The sequence below is a fragment of the Grampus griseus genome (genome assembly GCF_964374135.1).
Source record: "Grampus griseus genome assembly, chromosome: 15".
Lineage (NCBI taxonomy): Eukaryota > Metazoa > Chordata > Mammalia > Artiodactyla > Delphinidae > Grampus > Grampus griseus.
The window spans coordinates 54,452,013-54,474,896 of record NC_139009.1 but is presented as its reverse complement, the minus strand read 5'-3'; the positions used below and the strand labels follow the sequence as shown (position 1 = coordinate 54,474,896).

Here is a 22,884-nt window from a genome sequence, read left to right as displayed (position 1 = left end):
GGCGCAAGTAACTCCGCTCCGGGGCTCCTCCGGGAGTGGAAGCCAGGAGGGAGGGTGGGGGGTGGGGGGGAAAGGAAGCCGGGCATGCTCAGTAGACGGAACAAAGTTTTTTTTTTTCCTCCTTTTTTTTTTTTTTTTTTTCGGTCGCAAGTAGGAAGCTTTTTGCACTCCACCACCTCTGGCCGCTGGGAAGACGTCATCGCTTCCGCCCTACTTCCTCCTCCTGTTGGCGGCGGTGAGAATCCAATATGGAGTAAATCGGCGGAGTCAAGAGATGGGGCTCGTACCGGGCGCCCTGCACCGCCTTCCAGGCGCACCTCCCCCGACCGCCGAGCGCTCCCCGGAACCGTGATTGGCCCGGTTCTCCGGGGGCATCCCCGGACCAAGCCCCCACCCGCGGCCCGCCCTCTCCTCCTGCTCTCAGCGGTCCCTGCCGCTCCACGGCGCTCTTGTTTTTCTCCTCCTCTCCCATCGCTGTCCCCTGCCCAAATCTCTCCTCTCCGCCCGCCCCCGAGCCCCCGGAGCCCCCCGCCCCCGAGCCCCTCGGCGCTGCGGCGCTCACTCCCCCCCGAAGCTTGCCTGTGCACCCCTTCCCCCAGACCTCACCCCGCGCTCCGGTCGCCCTGCTTCCCCTTCTGCCTTCTGCGGCGTCCCCTTCATCTCTAGCAGCTCCCCCCAAACAAATCAGGCGATCTCCGGAGATGTGAAGAAGGGGGGTGAGCAGACAGGAAGATGAAGGGAGCAAAGCTGCCCGCCGCGGGACAGGCGTCTAGGTGAACAGGAAAATGACCGAAGAAACACACCCGGACGAGTAAGTTTGGCCGCGGGGTGGGACGAGGGTGCCCCGCAGGGGCAGCGTGGGGGCCGGGGCTGAGAACGCGGGCGGGGACTCTGGTTGGGTGAACTTGGCGTGGGGTGCAGCGACTCGCTGGCCTGTGGGCTTTGGGACGCGAAATTTCCTGCTTGTTGAAGTGAGGAGGGGGCGAAAACTGCTGCGGGCCAGCGGGGGCGCGCCTTGGGTCGGCGGGCTGGTGGCCGCTGCGGGGACCAAGGGCGCGCGGGTGACCTCGGGGCGGTCCCCGTTCCCTGTCCGGGGACTCACAAACACTCCTCCCGCCGAGATCCTCGGCGGCGGGAGCGGAAGACCTGACACCCCCGCTCCGGCTTCCCGGGGTCGGTGGGTTTTTACACGGTGACTTTGTGGCTCTCCCAACCGCCGCTAGCGCCGCGGTCCCTTCGGGAGCCCACTGGGGCCGAGGCTCCGCCATGTCGTTTTCCTGAATCGCTCTCATTTGCATACCACATTTTCATTCATAAAAAACACGGCGGAGCACAGGGAGGACTGGGCGCGGGCTGCGCGGGGGTCTGCGTGCGCCCGGGTCCCCGCGCGGGCCGGCGTGCTGGAGCCGCCCAGGGGTCCCGCGGCGCGTGTGAGTGTGTGTGCACGCGCCGGCGGGCCCAGCACAGGCGTCCCGCGGGGTCTGGGCTGCTTGCTGGGCGGATCAGAGGTCGTGCGGCGGGGGCGGGCGGAAGCGTGCGGGGCAGCGCGCTGCGGACACGTGTGTGTATGTATCTGTGTGTGTGTTTATCTGTGCGTGTGCGCGTGCACACGTGTACGTGCCCAGCCCGCGGGCCCGAGGGGAACAATGCTCGGGGCGCTTCGCTGGAGGGTCTCTGTGTAAAGCCTCCCGCGGGACCCGTGTCTTTCTCCAGCCCCGGGCCAAGGGTGCAGCTCCCTCCGGCTCCACGGTCGCCGAGTCCGGTTTGGCTTTCTCCCACCCGCGCCCGAGGCGTTTCCGATCGCGGATGCAATAGAATCAGGGCCGCCCGAACCCGTGCCTGAGGTCGTCGGCTTCGGGTCCGAGCGGTCACCGCACCGCGGCGGCCGTCTCTGCTCAGTGGCTGTGCCCGCCGCCAGCCACTTTTTTTTTTTTTTTGTGAATAAGACGGTCTCCTTTATTGTCACATGATATCCCTCCCCTCCTCCCCTGCACATTCATAAATCCGGAGCCTGCCTCGGCTCCTTTCATTCAGAGCTGCCATTAGCCAAGGTAGCGGCGGCGCCGGCTGGGGCTCTTTGGCCGGGGCGCAGAGAGCGGGTCTGTAGCCGCCGGGACTTGCCTGGAGGGAGGCCCCGTGCGTGTGTGCAGGGGCGTGAGGGCTGTGGGTAGCCCCCGCCCGAGGCCCCGGGTCTTTTGCCCCCGCGAGCATTGAGACCCGGGGCAGAGAGGGGAAGTGACTCTGGGCTGGCCGGCGTTGAGGGCTATGCAGCAGGTGACAGAATGCTGTGCTCTAAGAATCTAATTTTTTTTTTTTTTAAATGCCCCTTTATCCTTTGGCGTCTGCTGTCACCAGGCTGGGCGGGAGGGGGTGTTGGGAGGGTTGGTGTTTGGGAAAGGGAATTTCCTTTCTGTGGGTCCCTAGGGAGCTTTGACTGCAGTAACTCCTGGTCTGCCGGACACGCGTCCGTAGCTGGAGAGGATCCCGCCTGGTGTGCGTGTCCGCTGCCCCACCACATCTACTGGTCTTTCTATTTTAGACCTTTTGCTTTGCCTTCATAGACTGTATCTTGAAATCGTAAAATGTTGCCCTTCTAGGGCTGAAATATGGCGCAGGGGGAGGAATATGCTGCTGCGCCTTGCCCCTTTTTGGACCTGACTAATAAACAGGTATTTTTATGGGTCCTTGTTTGGCTCTAAACACACAGTTAGCGGTAGCAGCAGGGAGGGACGGTTGCCATGCTCTGGGCTTGTTGGAGATTGGTTCACCGCCTTAGATTGGGTTCCTTGGCTCCATCCCTTGGGGATACTGGCCTGGCCGCTCCCTTTTCAGGGCAGCAGGTCGGCTGTACATCCTACCCCATCTGGTATCCAAAGCAAAGGGATTTCATGTGGAATCACCAGCAAGAAATAAATCTCTCTCTTCCAGGCTTTCTGAGCAGTTCAGCATGGAACCGGCTGCCCCCACTGCTGTCAGAAGCCCAGTTGAGACAATGGATATTTGAGGACAGGTTCTGGTTTCAGTTAGAGAATCAGAAAGCTGTGGCACCTTAGCGCACTGCAGAAGTGGCCTTCTCGGGATTTCTTTTAATGTAATGACCTTGTCATGAGACAAGAAATGCCTGCTAAGAAAACGGGCTGTTCGGGCTGTAAACTGCCATTTGTGGACTCTGTCCATTATATTGGTTAACGTTCTTATGTAATGATCCCTCTGAAAAAAATTCCTTTTAAATGCTGGTGCCAGGAAGAAGGTTTCTCTCTGAGTTACAGAGCTAGCTGTGATTGCTTTTTTTTTGTTTTTGCTACCACTTTCTGGAAGCTCCGCTAAAATTTTTGCTTGATTATGGTAGCCATGTTAGCTTAGGTTTTCGCTAGATTTGTTTACTGCTCCTCTATATTCATTACAGTCTCCTATTTTCTAATGGTTTTATGTTTGAGGTCCCTCAGATAATCTTTCAGAAGTAGACAAGGTGTGTTACTTACAAGGAAGTGACATCAAACTGGAGACTTGAGAGATATATTTGTGCCTTAGGTGAAATAGATTTTCCTGATAGTCCACATATATTTAAGGTTTTTATTACACAATACAGGTGTTTAAATACGTTACACTTAGCATCAGAATACAATAACTCAGTCTTGCAACTGGTAAAATCATGCTTAATTTTTTAAAAATAATAAGTTTTGTCTTCTAATGTTCTTTTTCGTGTCAGTTTAAAACTCCTCCCTAGGGAATTCCCTGGCAGTCCAGTTTTTAGAACTCTGTACTTTCACTGCTGTGGGCCGGGTTCAGTCTCTGGTGGGGGAACTAAGATCCTGCTAGCCGTGCAGCGTGGCCAAAAAAGAAAAGAAAAGAGAAAAATAAAAGTGTTCTCTAATAAATACATGCTCATAAATTTAGGAATGCTCTTTTCGCTGATGGTCCTAAACAACAGCTTCCATATAGAAAATACCCTGATCCTTTTTTGATCCCACTCCAGATAGAAATGCATGTTAAGATTTACAACTCCACAGATCTGCTTTTTAATAATTGAAAAATTAACGAGCATCAATACATTATTGAAAGTGGTCTTTTGTATACAGGGAGTGGAAAATGTTTTTTAAATCATATGTATTCCGTCTGTATTCTTAAATCATTTGATCATGGTTATAAATGATTTGGAAATTTGCAGACAAAATGAAGAAACCCTTCTCAAGCAGGAGACACCTGGCTACCATTCAGCTTTCTATTTTGTTCATGAACTCTTCTCTGCAACACACATCTTGCTGAGAATGGATTTGTAGCTCTGCCCTCGCACATATTTTCCCTAATGTTGGAAGATTTCCCATTTTTTTTAAAAAAAGGCTCTAATATTTTTGCTGAACCATTTCAAAGAAATTAGACATTAGAACTCTCATATCCAATTACTTGAGCTTACTTTCCAAAAGACGAGCATACTATCCCGTGAAACCACAATACCATGATCACACTTTACAAAATTAAGAATAATTCCCTGTTGTCTTTAACTCTCAGTCTCAACTGACTGAAAAATGTCTTTCTAACTGGTTATTTCAGCCAAGGGCTGAAGATCCCGCTTTAAATGCATTTGTAACATATTCTTATGGCTCAAGGCTTAGCCATTTGGTCACTTTCTGATCTAAGGCAAGTTACTTATGTATCTCACTTTGCTTTTATCTGAGTGAGTAAAATGGGAATAAATATTACCGATTTCGTGGAGTTGCCGTGGGAATTAAATGAGCTAGCCTGTGTAAAGCTTGCAGCCCACACTAGGAATAACAGGTGTCTGGTGTCGGCTCTGTGCTGGGCACTGAGATAGGTTTCTTACAGGCTCACTTTCAAATAACCGTGTGAAGGAGGTATTACCCCATTTAACTGATGAGGAAGCTGAAGAGAGCAAATAACTTTTATAGCACTTTACTCATTTAGTCTTCTCAACAATTCTATGCAGTAGATGGTTTTATTACCTCCATTTATAGGTGCGGAAATCAAGGCCCAGAGAGGTTAAGTAACCCCAGCAGCCTGGCTCAGGAAGGACTGTGTTTTTAAAGCACCATGAGGTACTGTCTGAGAAGGGGAGAGGGTGCTCAGCCTTAGTCATTCTGACTTCAGAGCTCACACTGTTTCTGACAGTCACGCTGTCCCTAATTCTTCTGAATTGATGACAGTCTGTCATTGCCATAATTTCTTTCATTTCCCTTATCTTCCCTGAAAGTGCTATGAAGCACATACTGAATTAAAGTGAATTTAAATAGACTTGGGCTTGAGCATTCTGTGATACACCTTAAGATAATGGGAGGACTGTGAATTCAGAGTTGATTATTACTGGAATGTTCGCTCTACAGTCATTGAAATAAGAGTTGTGGTAATTAGACCCATTACAAGTATTGATCTGTTCTCTATGCATTAGCCTTAAAAAAAAAGGGGTGTGTTTCTACTCTACCTGAATAGAATCCTTAAATGTTGAAAACAGAGTTGACTATGCAGAATTGGAATCTTGGTCTCTTCCTTAGAAAATCTTGAAAGCAAAACAAAACAAAAACCTTGGAAAGACCTTAACAAGCTTATAAGCCAGGACATTGTCACTGTATAAAGACTTTGTCATTGTATAAAGTGCCTACTGCAAGGCTGTATGTCTTGTTAGGTGGTGGGCCTGGACTAACCTCCATCTGTTGGGTTTATTTCCACAGGGATCTTAACAAATGCTACCTTTTTTCCAGTCCCTTTAACCAAAAACATGTATAAAAAGTGGATCAGTATCAGTACCGATACTATTCTGCTCAACAGTCTCCTTGCTTATGCTGTTTATTCCGGAGTCATCTTTCTTCCTTTCCTTCTCCAGCAAGTGAAATTCTGCTCATTCCCCCCGCCAGCCAGCTCTGAGTCATTCCTCTTATGAGGTCCTCCTAGACTTTCCCCACCCCGACTCCCTAAGTCAAAACCGTGGGCTCTTTATAGCATTTTCCTCCCACACTGTGTGACAGTTATCACCATTTAGAGTTGGACTTACACCCAGCTAGATTCTGTCCCAGAACATGAGCTTTTGGGATTTAGGGTTACCTCTTAACTGCCTAGTTTTCTAACTGTTGTCCCAATACCATTGGGCACATTGTGGTTGCTTTTAATAAAGATCTATTAAATTAAAAAATGGATTTGATTATTTTAAAATGCTGTTTTGCCCCCGCAGACTAATGCAATAATTATAGTTGTCCTATTTGGTTAACTTAGGTTGTGTATAAACCTCCTTCTCAGAAACTCCGTGTTCACCTGAAACATGTCTTGTGGCAATTGGGTGCAGAACTATCTGGTGGTGGTGATCTGTGATTGACATCTCAAAACCATTTTGATTCCAATCACTGTTGTGAGAACTGGGAAGTAGAACGTCTTAAACACAATAAGCCAGGGCCTGTGTTTCTGCCTCTGCAGGAGAATCTCGGCAGAAATCACAGTATTATCAATTTGCAGTAGCTATAGGGTTCTGATGGAGTCTTAACACTTGAAGTTGGAGACAGCTGTGCTGATGAACTCCACTATTGGCAGAGTTCCTATATTATGGGGATGAACACAAATACACAATATAACAGCAAAATCCTCAGAAACGGAACAAGATGATAACAGAGGCAGAGCAGGAAGTTTTTGTGTTCGGTTTTGGCTTGTTTTCTCTTAAGTAAATTGGGCTGATTTTTTTTTTTTCAAAGACCCAGTCACATTGATAAACTCATTAACTATTCTTGTAAATGTTTCTTTTTGATCAATATTTAAGGCTAGAACACTGATGATTTTTTAAGGCATTGTCTAGGGCTTTTAGTCACTGGAGTCAAAGGAACGTTTTGCACTGGTGCACACCGTGCTCTGTGAAATGCGTTTTCTGTGTGCTTGCCCTAGTAGGCATAGAAGATTGTTACCACAGCTTGGTGTACCCTGTCAGGGAAAGGAAGTCAGGCCTGGATCTTAGTAAAATATTTGATATTAACTGGCATAGGAGTTGACTAAATTAAGAACCAACTGTTTTGTAACTACTCATTTCTCAGGTAATCTTTTGTCAACAATATGTTCACAGGGGGCACATGATAGCAAATCCTGTTTATGTTATTTATGCTACTTTCAAAGGGTAGTTGAAAATTTACTTGAAAACAAAATTTCTATGTTGACTTGCACTAAGGAGAAATGGATTTTGACTTCACCCTGGCATTTAGCAGTTGTGAGTGAAGAGATTGAAACAACACGGGCAGCTTCAAAATGTAGGGCTTTGGCCCCTCCTCTTTGTACTGAAATAACGACTTTTCAGATCTCGTTGTTTCCATTCTTAGATTTATCCCCTGTGGTCATTCATAAACGCTTAAAACTTAATTAGGCTAAGTTTTTTAACTTTTTAAAAATTATTTTTGGCTGCGTTGGGTCTTCGTTGCTGCACGCGGGCTTTCTCTAGCTGCGGCGAGCGGGGGCCACTCTTCGTGTGGTGCGTGGGCTTCTCATTGCGGTGGCTTCTCTTGTTGCGGAGCACGGGCTCTAGGCGCGTGGGCTTCAGTAGTTGTGGCTCGCGGGCTTCAGTAGTTGTGGCTCGTGGGCTCTAGAGTGCGGGCTTCAGTACTTGTGGCTCACAAGCTTAGTTGCTCCGCGGCATGTGGGATCTTCCCGGACCAGGGCTCGAACCCGTGTCCCTTGCATTGGCAGGCAGATTCTTAACCAGTACGCCACCAGAGAAGCCCCTCAGGCTAAGTTTTTTAAATTGTCTTTCCTAGTTCATCTTTGTGTTTCATTTTCATTGTTTATTCCTCTTATTTCTTTTTCTCATTGCTTTGGCTCTGCCTCCCTTATTGATTTTTCAGATAAGCACTGTTTGTTTTGTAATATTTGCATCCCACCCTAACTGAGAATGCACCCAGAAGCTTGGCCCGTCTGCCCTTCCCGGTGTGGGAATAATAGCTTATTGACCTGTATACCACATAGCCTGGCAGAGTGCTGAGCCCATAGTAGGCTTTCTGCAAACATTTATTGATTGGTTAACATAAATGTTCATTAATTGAAAAATAGTTTTACCTTATCTAAAAAATTAAATGACAATTCACATTGTACCCACATCCAAAAAGACTTTGAGTTTTATTGTTTGTTTGTTTTTGTTTTTTTCAGAACTACTGCGAGGGGCAGATTGTCATGATGGTAGTGGAAGAAACGTGGGCTTTGGGGTCACACTCTGCCTCTTCCCGCTACAGACTCTTAACAGTCAGTGTACTTATCTATAGTAGCATATAGTTGACTCTCTTGCCATCCCTGTCTGTGGTCTAGAAATCATACTACCAATAGCGTTCAAATTGTCTCTAAAACAAGAGTCAATAGGCTTGGTGGAAATGAGTGAGGCTGAGAGTTCTCTTAGGAGTAAGCTGGCTTATGGCTTGTTTTGTCTACTTGCGTGCCGTGTTGGTGTTCGCATTTTATATTTCCAGCCAAGGAATAAAGTGGATGCTGGACCAGAGGTTTAATTTAATCGTCAGCATCCCAATAATTTTACTCATTTTTACAGACCTTTGGAAGCTGGATAAGTGTGAATATAGTCTTAACATAGTCATTACATTTCTCTCCTTTGCTTAATAGTTTAAATCGTATCTGGGATTTTTCTCACTCTCCAAATTCCAAAACCAGCCTGCTGTGCCAGGATGGTGTGCCCTGGCTCAGTGTTACTTTTCTGGCCCTGAAGGCTTAATGGTGGCCTTCTCACTAATCTGTGGGTGAACAGGTTTCAGATGAGGAGTTTGCTGTCTGCAAACCAGCTTTGAGGCCCCTACCATCCGTTCTTAGATGTCTTTTATGCTAAGGAAAATGAGTAGATTTGCTAGATTCCAGGCGTCCATTTGGAGTCTAGTATTCTTTGAATCTAAAGAACTTGACTTTAGAGCATACTTGGATCCTAACTGTATAAATTATTTATTGGCTAAAATAAAGAGCAGTGGGGGTGAGGCTGGAGGAAAGGGAGAGACTAGCTGTGGAGTGCCATTCACTTACTGCACCCAGTGTTCCAGACACCTTACCTGTCAGGCAGGAGCTGAGCTGTGACTCGGAAGCACCCTCTGCCCTTGGGGAGCTTACATTCTAGCGTGCTAGACACTTCCATGTGCCTTAGGGGTGTGAGGCCAGTGTGGTCTGGATCATGGACTGACCGGCTGCCAGAGGTGTTTCCTCTCTTCTTCCTCTTCCTCTGCAGGGTTCCCCCCTCGAGCTGCAAGCATTGGGATTCCCAGATTTGGGGTGGAGGGAAGTCTTCCTCCAGAGCATTAGAGGAGCTACATGCCCTTCCTAGAATCCCCTAACAAGTTCTTCGAGTCATTTTTAGGGGGAGTGTGTGTGCGCTTGTGTGTTGCATGTACATAAACTCACGCACTCATACGTGGATGGACTGTGCCCAAGAGCCAGAAGGGTCCACAGCTGCAGGCAAAGAAAAGATTCAGCCAGGTTAAGCATCTTGTCTGAGGTCACAGAGCAGGATTTGTTATTTTTACCCACAGTCTTTGACTTCAGATCCCGTGTCTGTAGAACAACATGACGTGTCATGACTTCACAGAGCCTCAGTTTTTGCAAAGAAACTATCGCGTGTACAGCTCGATTGACATTACCGTTGAGCGAATGAAGTTAGAACTCGTTTAGAATCCTGGAAGTGCCTCGGAACTATGAGATGACATTTCTTCCTTGCATTCCTGTTCAGCTCTGTGGAGTAGGGGACCAGTGCCCACTGAGGTGGCCTTTTCTGTACTGATACAAAGAGCAGTTCCACGGAGACCTCTTTTGGAAAGAGAACCGGCCACCTTGCCCTTGATGGAGTGTGTGTGAGCAGGACGGCAAACCAAGCACGCTATACTCCTGGACCTGCTTTTTAGCCTAGCTGTTTTGAGAGGAGGATTAAACTTGAATGTGCATAGGAATCACCTGGGAATCTTCTAAAATGAGGATTCTGATTCAGTAAGGCCAGAGACTCTGCATTTTTAACAAACTTCCTGATGCTGCTGGTACTGCAGATCCAGGGACCTTTGAGTAGCAAGAGCCTGTCTGTGGCTGTGATGATGGTGAGCTCCCGGCTGCCAGGTTTGTGTCTTCAAAGGTGACCTCACATACTTGGCATTTGGAAGCTATTGAAGAAGCTCATTGGACAAGAAGGTGGTGCTTCCAGGCGGAGAGATATCATCAAGGGCCTGCCCTTCCCCATTCTTGGCAGGACCTCCAGCTTTGAGGTATAGCTTGATTTTAGATGCGAAGGTGCTGGAAGAAGTTTTTCTTCTTCTTATGGCTTAAAAAAAGTTCTTGGTGCATGCCAGGCGGCCCGAGAGATCCATCGCTAAAAGAGAAATAGGAAGTCCCAGCTCTTTGTGTGTAATGTCTGTCAGCTGGCATTCTGCACCTTCCAGACAAATCAGTCTCCTATGGAAAGCCAGCCGCCCTGGGAAGCAGGCACACTCAGCCCTAGAAGAAATCACAGGAAGTAATTAAACTGAGAAGGTCAGAGAAAGAGGAAGTGGTTGTGTTGTTTCTGAAGCGAATAGCATTGTTGTTCCTGGGGATCAAGATGATGATGTTTAAGTCTTCTGGAATGTGACTGCTTGGGGACTTGATTGTATTTAAATTGTAGCCCTTTTAGTTTATTCTTTTAGACAGCAATCTAGTTAGGAAATGAATTGCTTTTAGGTCTTATCAGGAATCCCCACGTGCTTAAGCAGAAGTCTTAGGCAGGGAGTTGCTTATAGCTTGGCAAATTGCACTTAAATGAAATGAATGTCAAGACTATTAAAGGTTAATTTTAAGTGTCTGGAGTTCTCCCTAATTCTCCTGATTAAACACTTGAACATAATAGTTTCCTTAATTGGAATAATGATAGAATATTAGCATGCATATTAAACCATTTACCCAAATTTGAATAGGGTTAAAATGCAAATGATCAATCACTTGTCAGCACTTACTCTTTAGAGATAATTCCTGGGGAGAGATGGGAAAGAGCCCGGAATATGAGTCGGAAAGCGGCTTTCTACCTGAGGCAGCATTGCTGGGAAAGCCAAGAATAGACCAGAGGACTGAAGTAAGACCCTTTGTTTCCCCCCCAAGGAGGTACTAAAAATACCAACGCCTGTGATAAGTAATAACTCCAACAAGAAGGTAGATGGAGTGAGAAATCTGAAATGAGCTGATTGTGGACCCTCGTTGGCCTATCATATTTTTCTTTCAGAGGAAGAGGTCCCTCCCCAGCATTTAGGTACCCCCCCCTCTGAAGTTTTGAACTGATGCCACCACCCAGGAGTTGCCCAACAAGTGACTGGGGACCCATAAGCACTTCAAGTGTTGTTTGTGAAGCGAATATGTACATAACATCCGCCATGTACATGTATGACTCTTTCAATGTATGTAGCTACATTTATAGAATCATCAAATACAACCTCAATAAAATACTACTGTACTGAGTTCACGGTGAATGTTTGTGATATTTTTCTCAATTCACAGTTATTTAAAAATACAGCTCTAATCCCTGGGGAGGAGGGCCGAGCCCTGAATTTTCAACCTTTGAATACTTACTCTTAGAAAGTTGGGAATCGCTGCTGTGACCCTCATGCTGGATGTAAGAACACGAGTGTGGTCATTCTGTAGGGGATGCGTATGCAAAGGGTGTGTTTATGCTCTGGGCCGTTTGGGGATTGGTTGGAAGGTCTGAAGGAAAGCAGAGGGCATTGGTTAGAGGTGGATGGGAGGAGTTGAAAATGAGTCAGGACATCCCCCCACAGAGACTTGGCACAAAGTTGGGTCTCCTCCTAAGAAGGGGTTCCTGGGGGAGTGTATCATCTGTCGTCCAGCTCTTCTCCCTTTCCCCTCCTGCATTTGCTGAACACCTGTGCTGGGCAGCACACAACTCTCTGTTGTGGAAAAGAGGATATACTCAACACTAGAAGCTCTTGAATGGATACCAAGTAGCAGAGAACATGGTACCAGGTTGCCATGTACAGTAAGTTCTGGGAGTCAGGAAACTTAGGTTCCCATCACTTCTTTGCCACTAAGCTGCCCTGGGACCTTCGGCAAGATGCCGAGCTGCTTCTCTGGACTTGGCTTTCTCATCTCTAAAATAAAGGGATTGGATAGTAACAGAATGCTGAAGAACTCTTGTAGCTCCAAGTATTGTAAGTAGAGTTCTTGTTTTAAGAAAACTTTTGTTCTTATTTATAAGTATAATATTCTTTTTAAAAATAGAGAGAAATACAAAGAAGAAATTCAAGTACTTCTTGCTGCAGTAGCCAGGGGAGAGTTCACTTTCGACCAGGTGGGACTTGAGTTTTAGAGAACTCAGATAAGGATGGTGGCGGTGATGGTGTGGGAGAGTGGTGGGTCAGGCAGGTTGGAGAGGAGGCATCTTATGTCCAAAGGTTTCTTCCACAGACGAGGAAACGCCACCTCTGGGTTTGTGCTTGGGGAGCTCAGAGAAAGCTGGTCCAGTCGGGCGAGGCTAAATTTGAGTGGTTATCCCCTGCCAGGCTAACAAAATACGTATTTGAGCTTTTGTTTCTTAGGTGGAATGGAGCTGTATAAAGTTTTGAAGCAAAGAAATGATAAAATGATATGTTGGTAAATTGCAACTAGTTGCAGGCTAGGCTGGAGTTAGGGAGGCCACTAAGAACCTGTATCTGGGCAGGGCTTTCCTTCTGGCTCTAATGAAATGCAGTAGGCCCTGCTGTGGGAACCTTTGTTCCAAAGAGGTTGTCGTTACATTTATTGGAAGATAGGGGGGGTTCTGAAATTCATAACAAAATTAACCAGCTTACTTTGTAGATCAAACTTACAGGCTAGTAATAAACCAGGTGAGGGGTTTTGTTTTTTGTTTGCTTTTAGCATTGTTACTTCTGCAGGAACACAGCACCACTCAATTGAAATTGCCCTTGTGAAGTGGAGAATACGTTGCCCTTTCTCGATGAAGTAAAATGGTTGCAACTTGACCATAAAATTATAAAACTGGAGAGTATCTTAGGACAATGCCAGCTCCCTTCTTTTACGGAAAAATTGCAATCCAGAGAGGTCGAGGGAGGAACCCAGGGTCACACAGCTAGTTGGTGGCTTGGGATATATAAGCAAGCAGATGTCATCTGGCCTTGGTTCCAGTCCCATTTTGGGTGCTGTGTTAAACATTCATGACAATTGTTACCCTGAGCTGTTGAACCCTCCAGAGACAGGAAAAAGATGGTGGAAACCTGTTCAATTTAGATAAACATAGCCCGTGTTGATGAGGAACCATCAACATTGAACAGAGTGTCAGCCTCGGTCAGCCCCTGCACAAGTTGAGAATAGGTGAGCTGCCAGACGCTGTTCCTGCGTGGCTCACCTTCGGGTGGCAGGTAGGGGTCCCCAGGGGTGGCTTCCTCATGTGTGTTTCAGGAACAGGAGGGTAGGGAGTGGAAGCAGAGAAGGGCTACCCTCAGCTCCCCATTCTGGGGGAGAAAAGATGAGCCCTTAGATGAGAAGTTGAAATACATGTGACCAAGGTTTTTGCATCTGGGCGCTAGCAAAAAAGTCTATGAAACGTTACCTACGCTTGTCTTTCCTCCCCAGCTCCAGTGCCTTCTCTTCTCTTCGTGTGTTTGCTTTTGATGTTAACTGCCAAGGCGGTGTGGTCATAGACAGCAGGAAGTAATATTTGATATGCAGGTTTTGGGGGGTGGGGGAGGTGGGAGGTCGGTGGGAGGTCGGTGGATGCCAGCATGGGAAGGGTGGCGGTTTTGGCGCACTAGTGTGAGAACTCCGAACATTTCTAAGCCAACAGGTGCTGTTACAGCAAAGAGAGGGAGGGAAGAGTTGACCAGCTGGTCATATAATGAATATTTTTTATGGTATCATTTTACTTTCATTTTTGTAAGGCCGCTGCCCCACAGGTTAACTCCAGATAAAGTTGGGATTATCCCGTGTACCAGACCACATAGCTAAGTGTGGTGGCTGTGTAGAAACCTAGGCTTGAGGAAGAATAAAAACAATCCCTAAACCAAGACACACTATCCGCAAGAGCCCACGGTCCAGCAGACAGGCTGGGAAGGCACACCTCACCTTCCTTCTCTTGGGGTTCTACACCCCCCCGTTTTAATCTCCATCCGCTGGGCATCCTTCTTACTCATAGAGCAAAGGATCCCTTATGAGCCTAAAGACTGCGCTGTGGGGTTTCAGGTTCCACGTCCCAGTGCTTCTGGATCATCCAGATGGTCAAGGTGGTTTGGTTATAAATGGTTTACCTGCAGATCCCTCCTTTCACATTCCTCGTGTTCCGCATCTAGCAGTACAACAGTGACAAGGAGAACAGACAGCTGTGGTTCAGCGCCCACCCGTGGCATGCAGCCTGAACTAGAACTCCTCCCCTGACTGTCCTAATAAGGGCAGTTTATCAGTATATCAAGAGGCCCCAGGTGGAGCATATCCGGGTTGGTTTGCCATGCTTTCCTAGGACACAACACCTGTCCATCATTCCACTCTCACCTTTCTCCTCCCTAGACCAATTGAATTAGAATTTCACCCTCACACCCTGTGTCAGTATTTCGAAAAATCTAGGAGATTCTACCGTATCTTGGACTAATCAGGGTTTCGAAGAGGGGAATACCATCAAACCTAGAGGGTTGTGACCAACCAAGATGGCACCACCCAAGGAGCATTACTCACTGTTTTTAAAGACCCCCCTGGGTTATGGGTGTTAACTAGACTTTATTGTGGTGGTCATTTTGCAATAGCGAATCATGTTGTACACCTGAAACTAATGTTATAGGTCAGTTGTAGCTCAAACAACAAAAAAATTCCCCTATCACTGCCCCTTAATTTATCCTGAGTCATCTGTCATACAGGAGGGGATTCAAAAGGTCACACACATCCATATTAGGGAAGGGGACTTGCTCTTTCCCTTCCCGCTTTTTCTTTGTGGTTCCATCTCATTAAAGTTAGTAACAAATAATTTCTTAGGGAGGAAGATACCAAATTGATGTTACATGTAAAGTGAGATCATAAGACACAATACAAAATAAACTCTAATTGTTGATCCAAGAGGCCTTCTATTTAATAAAGAAACATTCTAAAGCACACCAAAAAATCACCTACAGCTGTCCAAAATACGACTTTTTTCTCCTTTGCATTGGTTCGTTTTTTTTAATTTAATTTAATTTTTTTATACAGCAGGTTCTTATTCGTTATTCATTTTATACACATCAGTGTATACATGTCAATCCCAATCTCCCAAATCATCACACCACCACCTCCAACCCCCGCTGCTTTCCCCCCTTGGTATCCATACGTCTGTTCTCTACATCTGTGTCTCAATTTCTGTCCTTCAAACCAGTTCACCTGTACCATTTTTCTAGGTTTCACATATATGTGTTAATATACGATATTTGTTTTTCTCTTTCTGACTTCACTCTGTATGACAGTCTCTATATTCATCCACGTCTCTACAAAAGACCCAGTTTCGTTCCCTGTTATGGCTGAGTAATATTCCATTGTATATACGTACCACATCTTCTTTATCCATTCATCTGTCGATGGGCACTTAGGTTGCTTCCATGACCTGGCTATTGTAAATAGTGCTGCAATGAACATTGGGGTGCATGTGTCTTTTTGAATGATGGTTTTCTCAGGATATATGCCCAGTAGTGGGATTGATGGGTCATATGGTAATTCTATTTTTAGTTTTTTAAGGAAGCTCCATACTGTTCTCCATAGTGGCTGTATCAATTTACATTCCCACCAATGGTGCAAGAGGGTTTCCTTTTCTCCACACCCTCTCCAGCATTTGTTGTTTTGTAGATTTTCTGATGATGCTCATTCTAACCGGTGTGAGGTGATACCTCATTGTAGTTTTGATTTGCATTTCTCTAATAATTAGTGATGTTGAGCAGCTTTTCATGTGCCTCTTGGCCATCTGTATATCTTCTTTGGAGAAATGTGTATTTAGCTCTTCTGCCCATTTTTGGATTGGATTGTTTGTTTTTTTAATATTGAGCTGCATGAGCTGTTTATATATTTTGGAGATTAATCCTTTGTCCGTTGATTCATTTGCAAATATTTTCTCCCATTCTTAGGGTTGTCTTTCCGTCTTGTTTGTAGTTTCCTTTGCTTTGCAAAAGCTTTTACGTTTCAGTAGGTCCCATTTGTTTATTTTTGTTTTTATTTCCATTACTCTAGGAGGTGAATCAAAAAAGATCTTGCTGTGATTTATGTCAGAGTGTTCTTCCTATGTTTTCCTCTAAGAGTTTTATAGTGTCTGGTTTTACATTTAGGTTTTAATCCATTTTGAGTTTATTTTTGTGTATGGTGCTAGGGAGTGTTCTAATTTCATTCTTTTACATGTAGTTGTCCAGTTTTCCCAACACCACTTATTGAAGAGACTGTCTTTTCTCCATTGTATATCCTGGCCTCCTTTGTCATAGATTAGTTGACCATAGGTGTGTGGGTTTATCTCTGGGCTTTCTATCCTGTTCCATTGATCTATATCTCTTTTTTTGCCAGTACCATATTGTCTTGATTACTGTAGCTTTGTAGTATAGTCTGAAGTCAGGGAGTCTGATTCCTCCAGCTCTGTTTTTTTCCCTCAAGACTGCTTTGGCTATTTGGGGTCTTTTGTGTCTCCATACAAATTTTAAGACTTTTTGTTCTAAGTTCTGTAAAAAATGCCATTGGTGATTTGATAGGGATTGCATTGAATCTGTAGATTGCTTTGGGTAGTACAGTCATTTTCACAATATTGATTTTTCCAATCCAGGAACATGGTGTGTCTCTCCAACTGTTTGTATCATCTTTAATTTCTTTCATCAGTGTCTTATAGTTTTCTGCATACGGGTCTTTTGTCTCCCTAGGTAGGTTTATTCCTAGGTATTTTATTCTTTTTGTTGCAATGGTAAACGGGAGTGTTTCCTTAATTTCTCTTTCAGATTTTTCATCATGAGTGTATAGGAATGCCAGAGATTTCTGTGCATTAATTTTGTATCCTGCAACTTTACCAAATTCATTGATTAACTCTAGTAGTTTTCTACTAGTAGCATCTCTAGTAGTTTTTCTACTAGTAGCATCTTTAGGATTCTCTATGTATAGTATCATGTCCTCGGCAAACAGGGACAGTTTTTCTTCTTTTCCAATTTGGATTCCTTTTATTTCTTTTTCTTCTCTGATTGCTGTCACTAGGACTTCCAAAACTATGTTGAATAATAGTGGTGAGAGTGGACATCCTTGTCTTGTTCCTGATCTTAGAGGAAATGCTTTCAGTTTTTCACCATTGAGAATGATGTTTGCTGTGGGTTTGTCATATATGGCCTTTATTATGTTGAGGTAGGTTCCCTCTATGCCCACTTTCTGGAGACTTTTTATCATAAATGAGTGTTGAATTTTGTCAAAAGCTGTTTCTGCATCTATTCAGATGATCATATGATTTTTATTCTTCAATTTGTTAATATGGTGTATCACATTGATTGATTTGTGTATATTGAAGAAACCTTGCATCCCTGGGGTAAATCCCACTAGATCATGGTGTATGATCCTTTTAATGTGCTGTTGGATTCTGTTTGCTACTATTTTGTTGAGGATTTTTGCATCTATATTCATCAGTGATATTGGCCTGTCATTTTCTTTTTCTGTAGTATCTCTGTTTGGTTTTGGTATCAGGGTGATGGTGGCCTCGTAGAATGAGTTTGGGAGTGTTCCTTCCTCTGGAAATTTTTGGAAGAGTTTAAGAAGGATGGGTGTTAACTCTTCTCTAAATGTTTGGGAGAATTCACCTGTGAAGGGATCTGGTCCTGGACTTTTGTTTGTTGGAAGATTTTTAATCGCAGGTTCAATTTCATTACTTGTGATTGGTCTGTTTATATTTTCTCTTTCTTCCTGGTTCAGTCTTGGAAGGTTATACCTTTCTAAGAATTTGTCCATTTCTTCCAGGTTGTCCATTTTATTGGCATAGAGTTTCTTGTAGTAGTCTCTTAGGATGCTTTGTATTTCTGTGGTGTCCGTTGTAACTTCTCCTTTTTCATTTCTAATTTTATTGATTTTCGTCCTCTCCCTCTTTTTCTTGATGAATCTGGCTAATGGTTTATCAATTTTGTTTATCTCTTTAAAGAACCAGCTTTTAGTTTTATTGATCTTTGCTATTGTTTTCTTTGTTTCTATTTCATTTATTTTTGCTCTGATCTTTATGATTTCTTTCTTTCTACTAACTTTGGGTTTTGTTTGTTCTCTCTCTAGTTCTTTTAGGTGTAAGGCTAGATTGTTTGAGATTTTTTTTGTTTCTTGAGGTAGGCTTGTATAGCTATAAAATTCCCTCTTAGAACTGCTTTTGCCGCATCCCATAGGTTTTGGATTCCCGTGTTTTTATTGTCATTTGTCTCTAGGTATTTTTTGATTTCCTCTTTGATTTCTTTAGTGATCTCTTGGTTATTTAGTAACGTATTGCTTAGCCTCCATGTGTTTGTGTTTTTTACGTTTTTCCCCCTATAATTTATTTCTAATATCATAGCGTTGTGGTAGAAAACATGCTTGATATGATTTCAATTTTCTTAAATTTACTGAGGCTTGATTTGTGACCCAAGATGTGATCTATGCTGGAGAATGTTCCGTGTGCACTTGAGAAGAAAGTGTAACCTGCTGTTTTTGGATGGAATGTCCTATAAATATCAATTAAATCTATCTGGTCTATTGTGTCATTTAAAGCTTGTGTTTCCTTAGTAATTTTCTGTTTGGATGATCTCTCTATTGGTGTAAGTGAGGAGTTAAAGTCCCCTACTATATTGTGTTACTGTCGAATTCCTCTTTTATAGCTGTTAGCAATTGCCTAATGTATAGAGGTGCTCCTATGTTGGGAGCATATATATTTATAATTGTTATATCTTCTTCTTGGATTGATCCCTTGATCATTATGTAGTGTCCTTCCTTGTCTCTTGTAACATTCTTTTTGTTTGTTTTGTTTTGTTTTGCGGTACGGGGGCCTCTCACTGCTGTGGTCTCTCCCACCGCGGAGCACAGGCTCCAGGCGCGCAGGCCCAGCGGCCACGGCTCACGGGCCCAGCCGCTCCATGGCATGTGGGATCCTCCCGGACCGAGGCACGAACCCGCGTCCCCCACATCAGCAGGCAGACTGTCAACCACTGCGCCACCAGGGAAGCCCTCTTGTAACATTCTTTATCTTACAGTCTATTTTATCTGATATGAGTATTGCTACTCCAGGTTTCTTTTGATTTCCATTTGCATGGAATGTCAGTTTCCATCCCCTCACTTTCAGTCTGTATGTGTCCCTAGGTCTGAAGTGGGTCTCTTGTAGACAGCGTATATATGGGTCTTGTTTTTGTATCCATTCAGGGAGCCTATGTCTTTTGGTTGGAGCATTTCATCCATTCATGTTTAAGGTAATTATTGATATGTATGTTCCTCTTACCATTTTCTTAATTGTTTCCGGTTTTTTTTTTTTTTTTTTTTTTTTTTTTGCGGTATGCTCGTCTCTCACTGTTGTGGCCTCTCCCGTTGCGGAGCACAGGCTCCGGACACTCAGGCTCAGTGGCCATGGCTCACGGGCCCAGTCGCTCCACAGCATGTGGGATCCTCCCGGACCAAGGCACAAACCTGTGTCCCCTGCATCGGCAGGGGGACTCTCAACCACTGTGCCACCAGGGAAGCCCTCAGGTTTGTTTTTGTAGGTCCTTTTCTTCTCCTGTGTTTCCCACTTGGAGAGGTTCCTTTAGTATTTGTTGTAGAGCTGGTTTGGTGGTGCTGAATTCTCTTAGCTTTTGCTTGTCTTTAAAGCTTTTGATTTCTCCATCGAATCTGAATGAGATCCTTGCTGAGTAGAGTAACCTTGGTTGTAGGTTCTTCCCTTTCATCACTATAAGTATATCATGCCGCTCCCTTCTGGCTTGTAGAGTTTCTGCTGAGAAATCAGCTGTTAACTTTATGGGAGTTCCCTTGTATGTTGTCATTTTTCCCTTGCTGCTTTCAATAATTTTTCTTTGTCTTTAATTTTTATCAATTTGATTACTATGTGTCATGGCGTGTTTCTCCTTGGGTTTATCCTGTATGGAACTCTCTGCGCCTCCTGGACTTGGGTGGCTATTTCCTTTCCCACGTTAGGAAAGTTTTCGACTATAATCTCTTCAGATATTTTCTCGGGTCCTTTCTCTCTCTCTTCTCCTTCTGGGACCCCTATAATGTGAATGTTGTTATGTTTAGTGTTGTCCCAGAGGTCTCTAAGGCTGTCTTCATTTCTTTTCATTCTTTTTTCTTTATTCTGTTCTGCAGTAGTGAATTCCATTATTGTGTCTTCTAGGTCACTTATCCGTTCTTCTGCCTCAGTTATTCTGAGGCAGAAGATTCCTTGTAGTGTATTTTTCATTTCATTTATTGTATTGTTCGTCTCTGTTTGTTCTTTAATTCTTCTAGGTCTTTGTTAAACATTTCTTGCATCTTCTTGATCTTTGCCTCTGTTGTTTTTCCGAGGTCCTGGATCATCTTCACTATCATTATTCAGAATTCTTTTTCTGGAAGGTTGCCTGTCTCCACTTCATTTAGTTTTTTTGGTGGGTTTTATCTTGATCCTTCATCTGGTACATAGCCCTCTGCCTTTTCATCTTGTCTATCTTTCTGTGAATGTCCCAACACTCTGTCCAACTTCGCACAGCCAACTGGTAGAACTGGGCTTCAAATCCATGTATCGGGACTAAGAACAGAAGGGTTGACTGCTAAGCTGCTAGTGTTGGAGGGTCTCCTGCAGAGGCGGGGGGTGGCTATGGCTCACCGTGGGTACAAGGATAGTGGCAGCAGTAGTTCTGGGTAGTATTCCTTGGCATGAGCCCTCCTGGTGTCCACCATTAGCACCACCAAAGAGCCTCACGACTGTTTTTTATTAATTTTTTGAAAGGTTTGACTGAATCTTTAAAATCTCTAATAATTTTTTTTGGAAGTTTTCCTTAGTGATGTAACACAGATGCTTTTGGGATATGAATTTAGCTATTTTAATAAAGTAGTAAGTATAAGAGTTTTAAAAATTTTGTCTCTTTTTGGGGGTGATTCGGGCCAGTTAGTTTACAGGAATCAAGAATAGTTCTTGAATTTTATCTTTTTTTTTTTGGCTGCATTGGGTCTTCGTTACTGCTCACGGGCTTTCTCTAGTTATGGTGAGGGGGGGCTACTCTTCGTTGTGGTGCACGGTCTTCTCACTGTGGTGGCTTGTCTTGTTATGGAGCACGGGCTCTAGGTGCGTGGGCTTCAGTAGTTGTGGCTCACAGGCTCTAGAGCTCAGGCTCAGTAGTTGTGGCGCACGGGCTTAGTTGCTCCACGACATGTGGAATCTTCCCGGACCAGGGATGGAACCTGTGTCCCCTGCATTGGCAGGTGGATTCCTAACCACTGCACCACCAGGGAAGTCCCTTGAATTTGATTTCTGACAAACCTTTGTTAATGTGGGACCAGCATCTGTTTGAATTTAAAGGAAAACAGCTATAGAATCATATGCTTTTACCTAGAAATGAAAATACATTGACTTAAAACCAATGTCTCTAACAAAAACTGATGCCAGATTTTAAGACTGTAGCTTGTCACCCAGAAGTGTGACACCACATGCAAATGAGGGAAAGGCTGAAAAAGCGTTTTAATATCTTAGGAGAAAATGTGAAGGGTGCACTTGAAAATGGGAGTCTTGCACAATAATATGAATGTACTTAATGCCACTGAACCATACACTTAAAAATGGTTAAAATGGTAAATCTTATGTTGTGTATATTTTGCTACAACTATAACAAATTTTTTTTTAAATGGGACCAAGTCAACTAAGGACTTCGTAAGATCCAAAGACTTCTTTGCAGAAAAATGGCAGCCTGAACACAACTGCCTGGGTCCACAGGCCTCAGACACCAAATCTCCTATTTCACATCCTCATTTGTAGATTTCCAGCTTCCTGTCAATCTACGCCTAGTCCCCTTTGCTCCCCTCTTCTGCCCCTCCCTCCAAAAAAGCTCCCTCAGGAAGCTGGAGGCAAGATGGACCTTGAGATGAGGCCAGTGGTACCCAAAGTTGTGTATCTCCTAAAGGTTCCTCCAGTTGACTGTGTGTGTTTCTTTCTAGACTAGTGTGTCTTGACAAGGGGTTGGAACCTCTGAGAAAGCTTTAAAGGTCTAAACAGCTTTGTAGGAGAGCTAACAGCAGAGCTGGTCTTGGTTGTAGGTGGTGTGGGTGACGGGCCCTTCCCAGGCAGGGAGACCAGGGTTGAGGGCAGGCTGGCACAATAGTGACCAACAAAGCAGCCTTGGGCAAGCATTTTTACATCCAGAGCCTCGATGGTGAAACCATATGGGATGATAATGCAAAAAAGTGTAAAAACCAAGGAAGTGTGTCGGCCCTTCCGCCTTTCCTCTGTTTGGAAATGGGAGGACTCATAACCTGGAAGGTGAAATTACGAATCACTTAATTTAAACAAACGCATGAGAATGAACGTGTGCTGAGGCCATGCCTGTGAGAACAACAACTCGTCTTTTGAAAAGGTTAGGCCTTTTTTTTGTTTCTTTTCGTAAGACTTGCTGTTTCCCTCTTTAAGTCGTTTTACTAGTAGCCTGTTGGTGGAAATTGGATCGTTAGAGCTTCTGAGGTGGCACACACCTCGAGTGGGAAGATTAGCAACTTCTTCTATAGCTTCTGTGAATTTTTCAAAAAAACTACACACTCACTGTTGTCCGCAAGTACTCATTTTGGCTGTTGAAAATCTATACTCCTTCATAAACTGTTTATAGATCTGACACTTTCTGGCGTTGGGAATACTCAAGTCAGCACATTTGATACTTAGTTTGGCAGTCTCCATGTCCAGTAGAAAAAGCAAATGCTGTCATGAACCACTGTGATAAGCTTTGGGGAAAGGGTTACTCGTGGCCGGGGGCACATTTG

General features: G+C 44.5%; 1 protein-coding gene across 1 annotated transcript in view; it reads left to right on the top strand.

The window, feature by feature from the left end:
• Positions 1 to 577: 577 nt before the first annotated feature.
• Positions 578 to 22,884, top strand: part of SPRED2 (sprouty related EVH1 domain containing 2) — a gene marked incomplete at its 5' end in the record, with an annotated part of 118,632 nt that continues 96,325 nt past the window's right edge. Inside the window, one exon of the mRNA XM_082672293.1 lies at positions 578 to 811. Within this exon, the coding sequence (XP_082528419.1) occupies positions 786 to 811 (26 nt within the window). The remainder of the gene's footprint in view (positions 812 to 22,884) is intronic.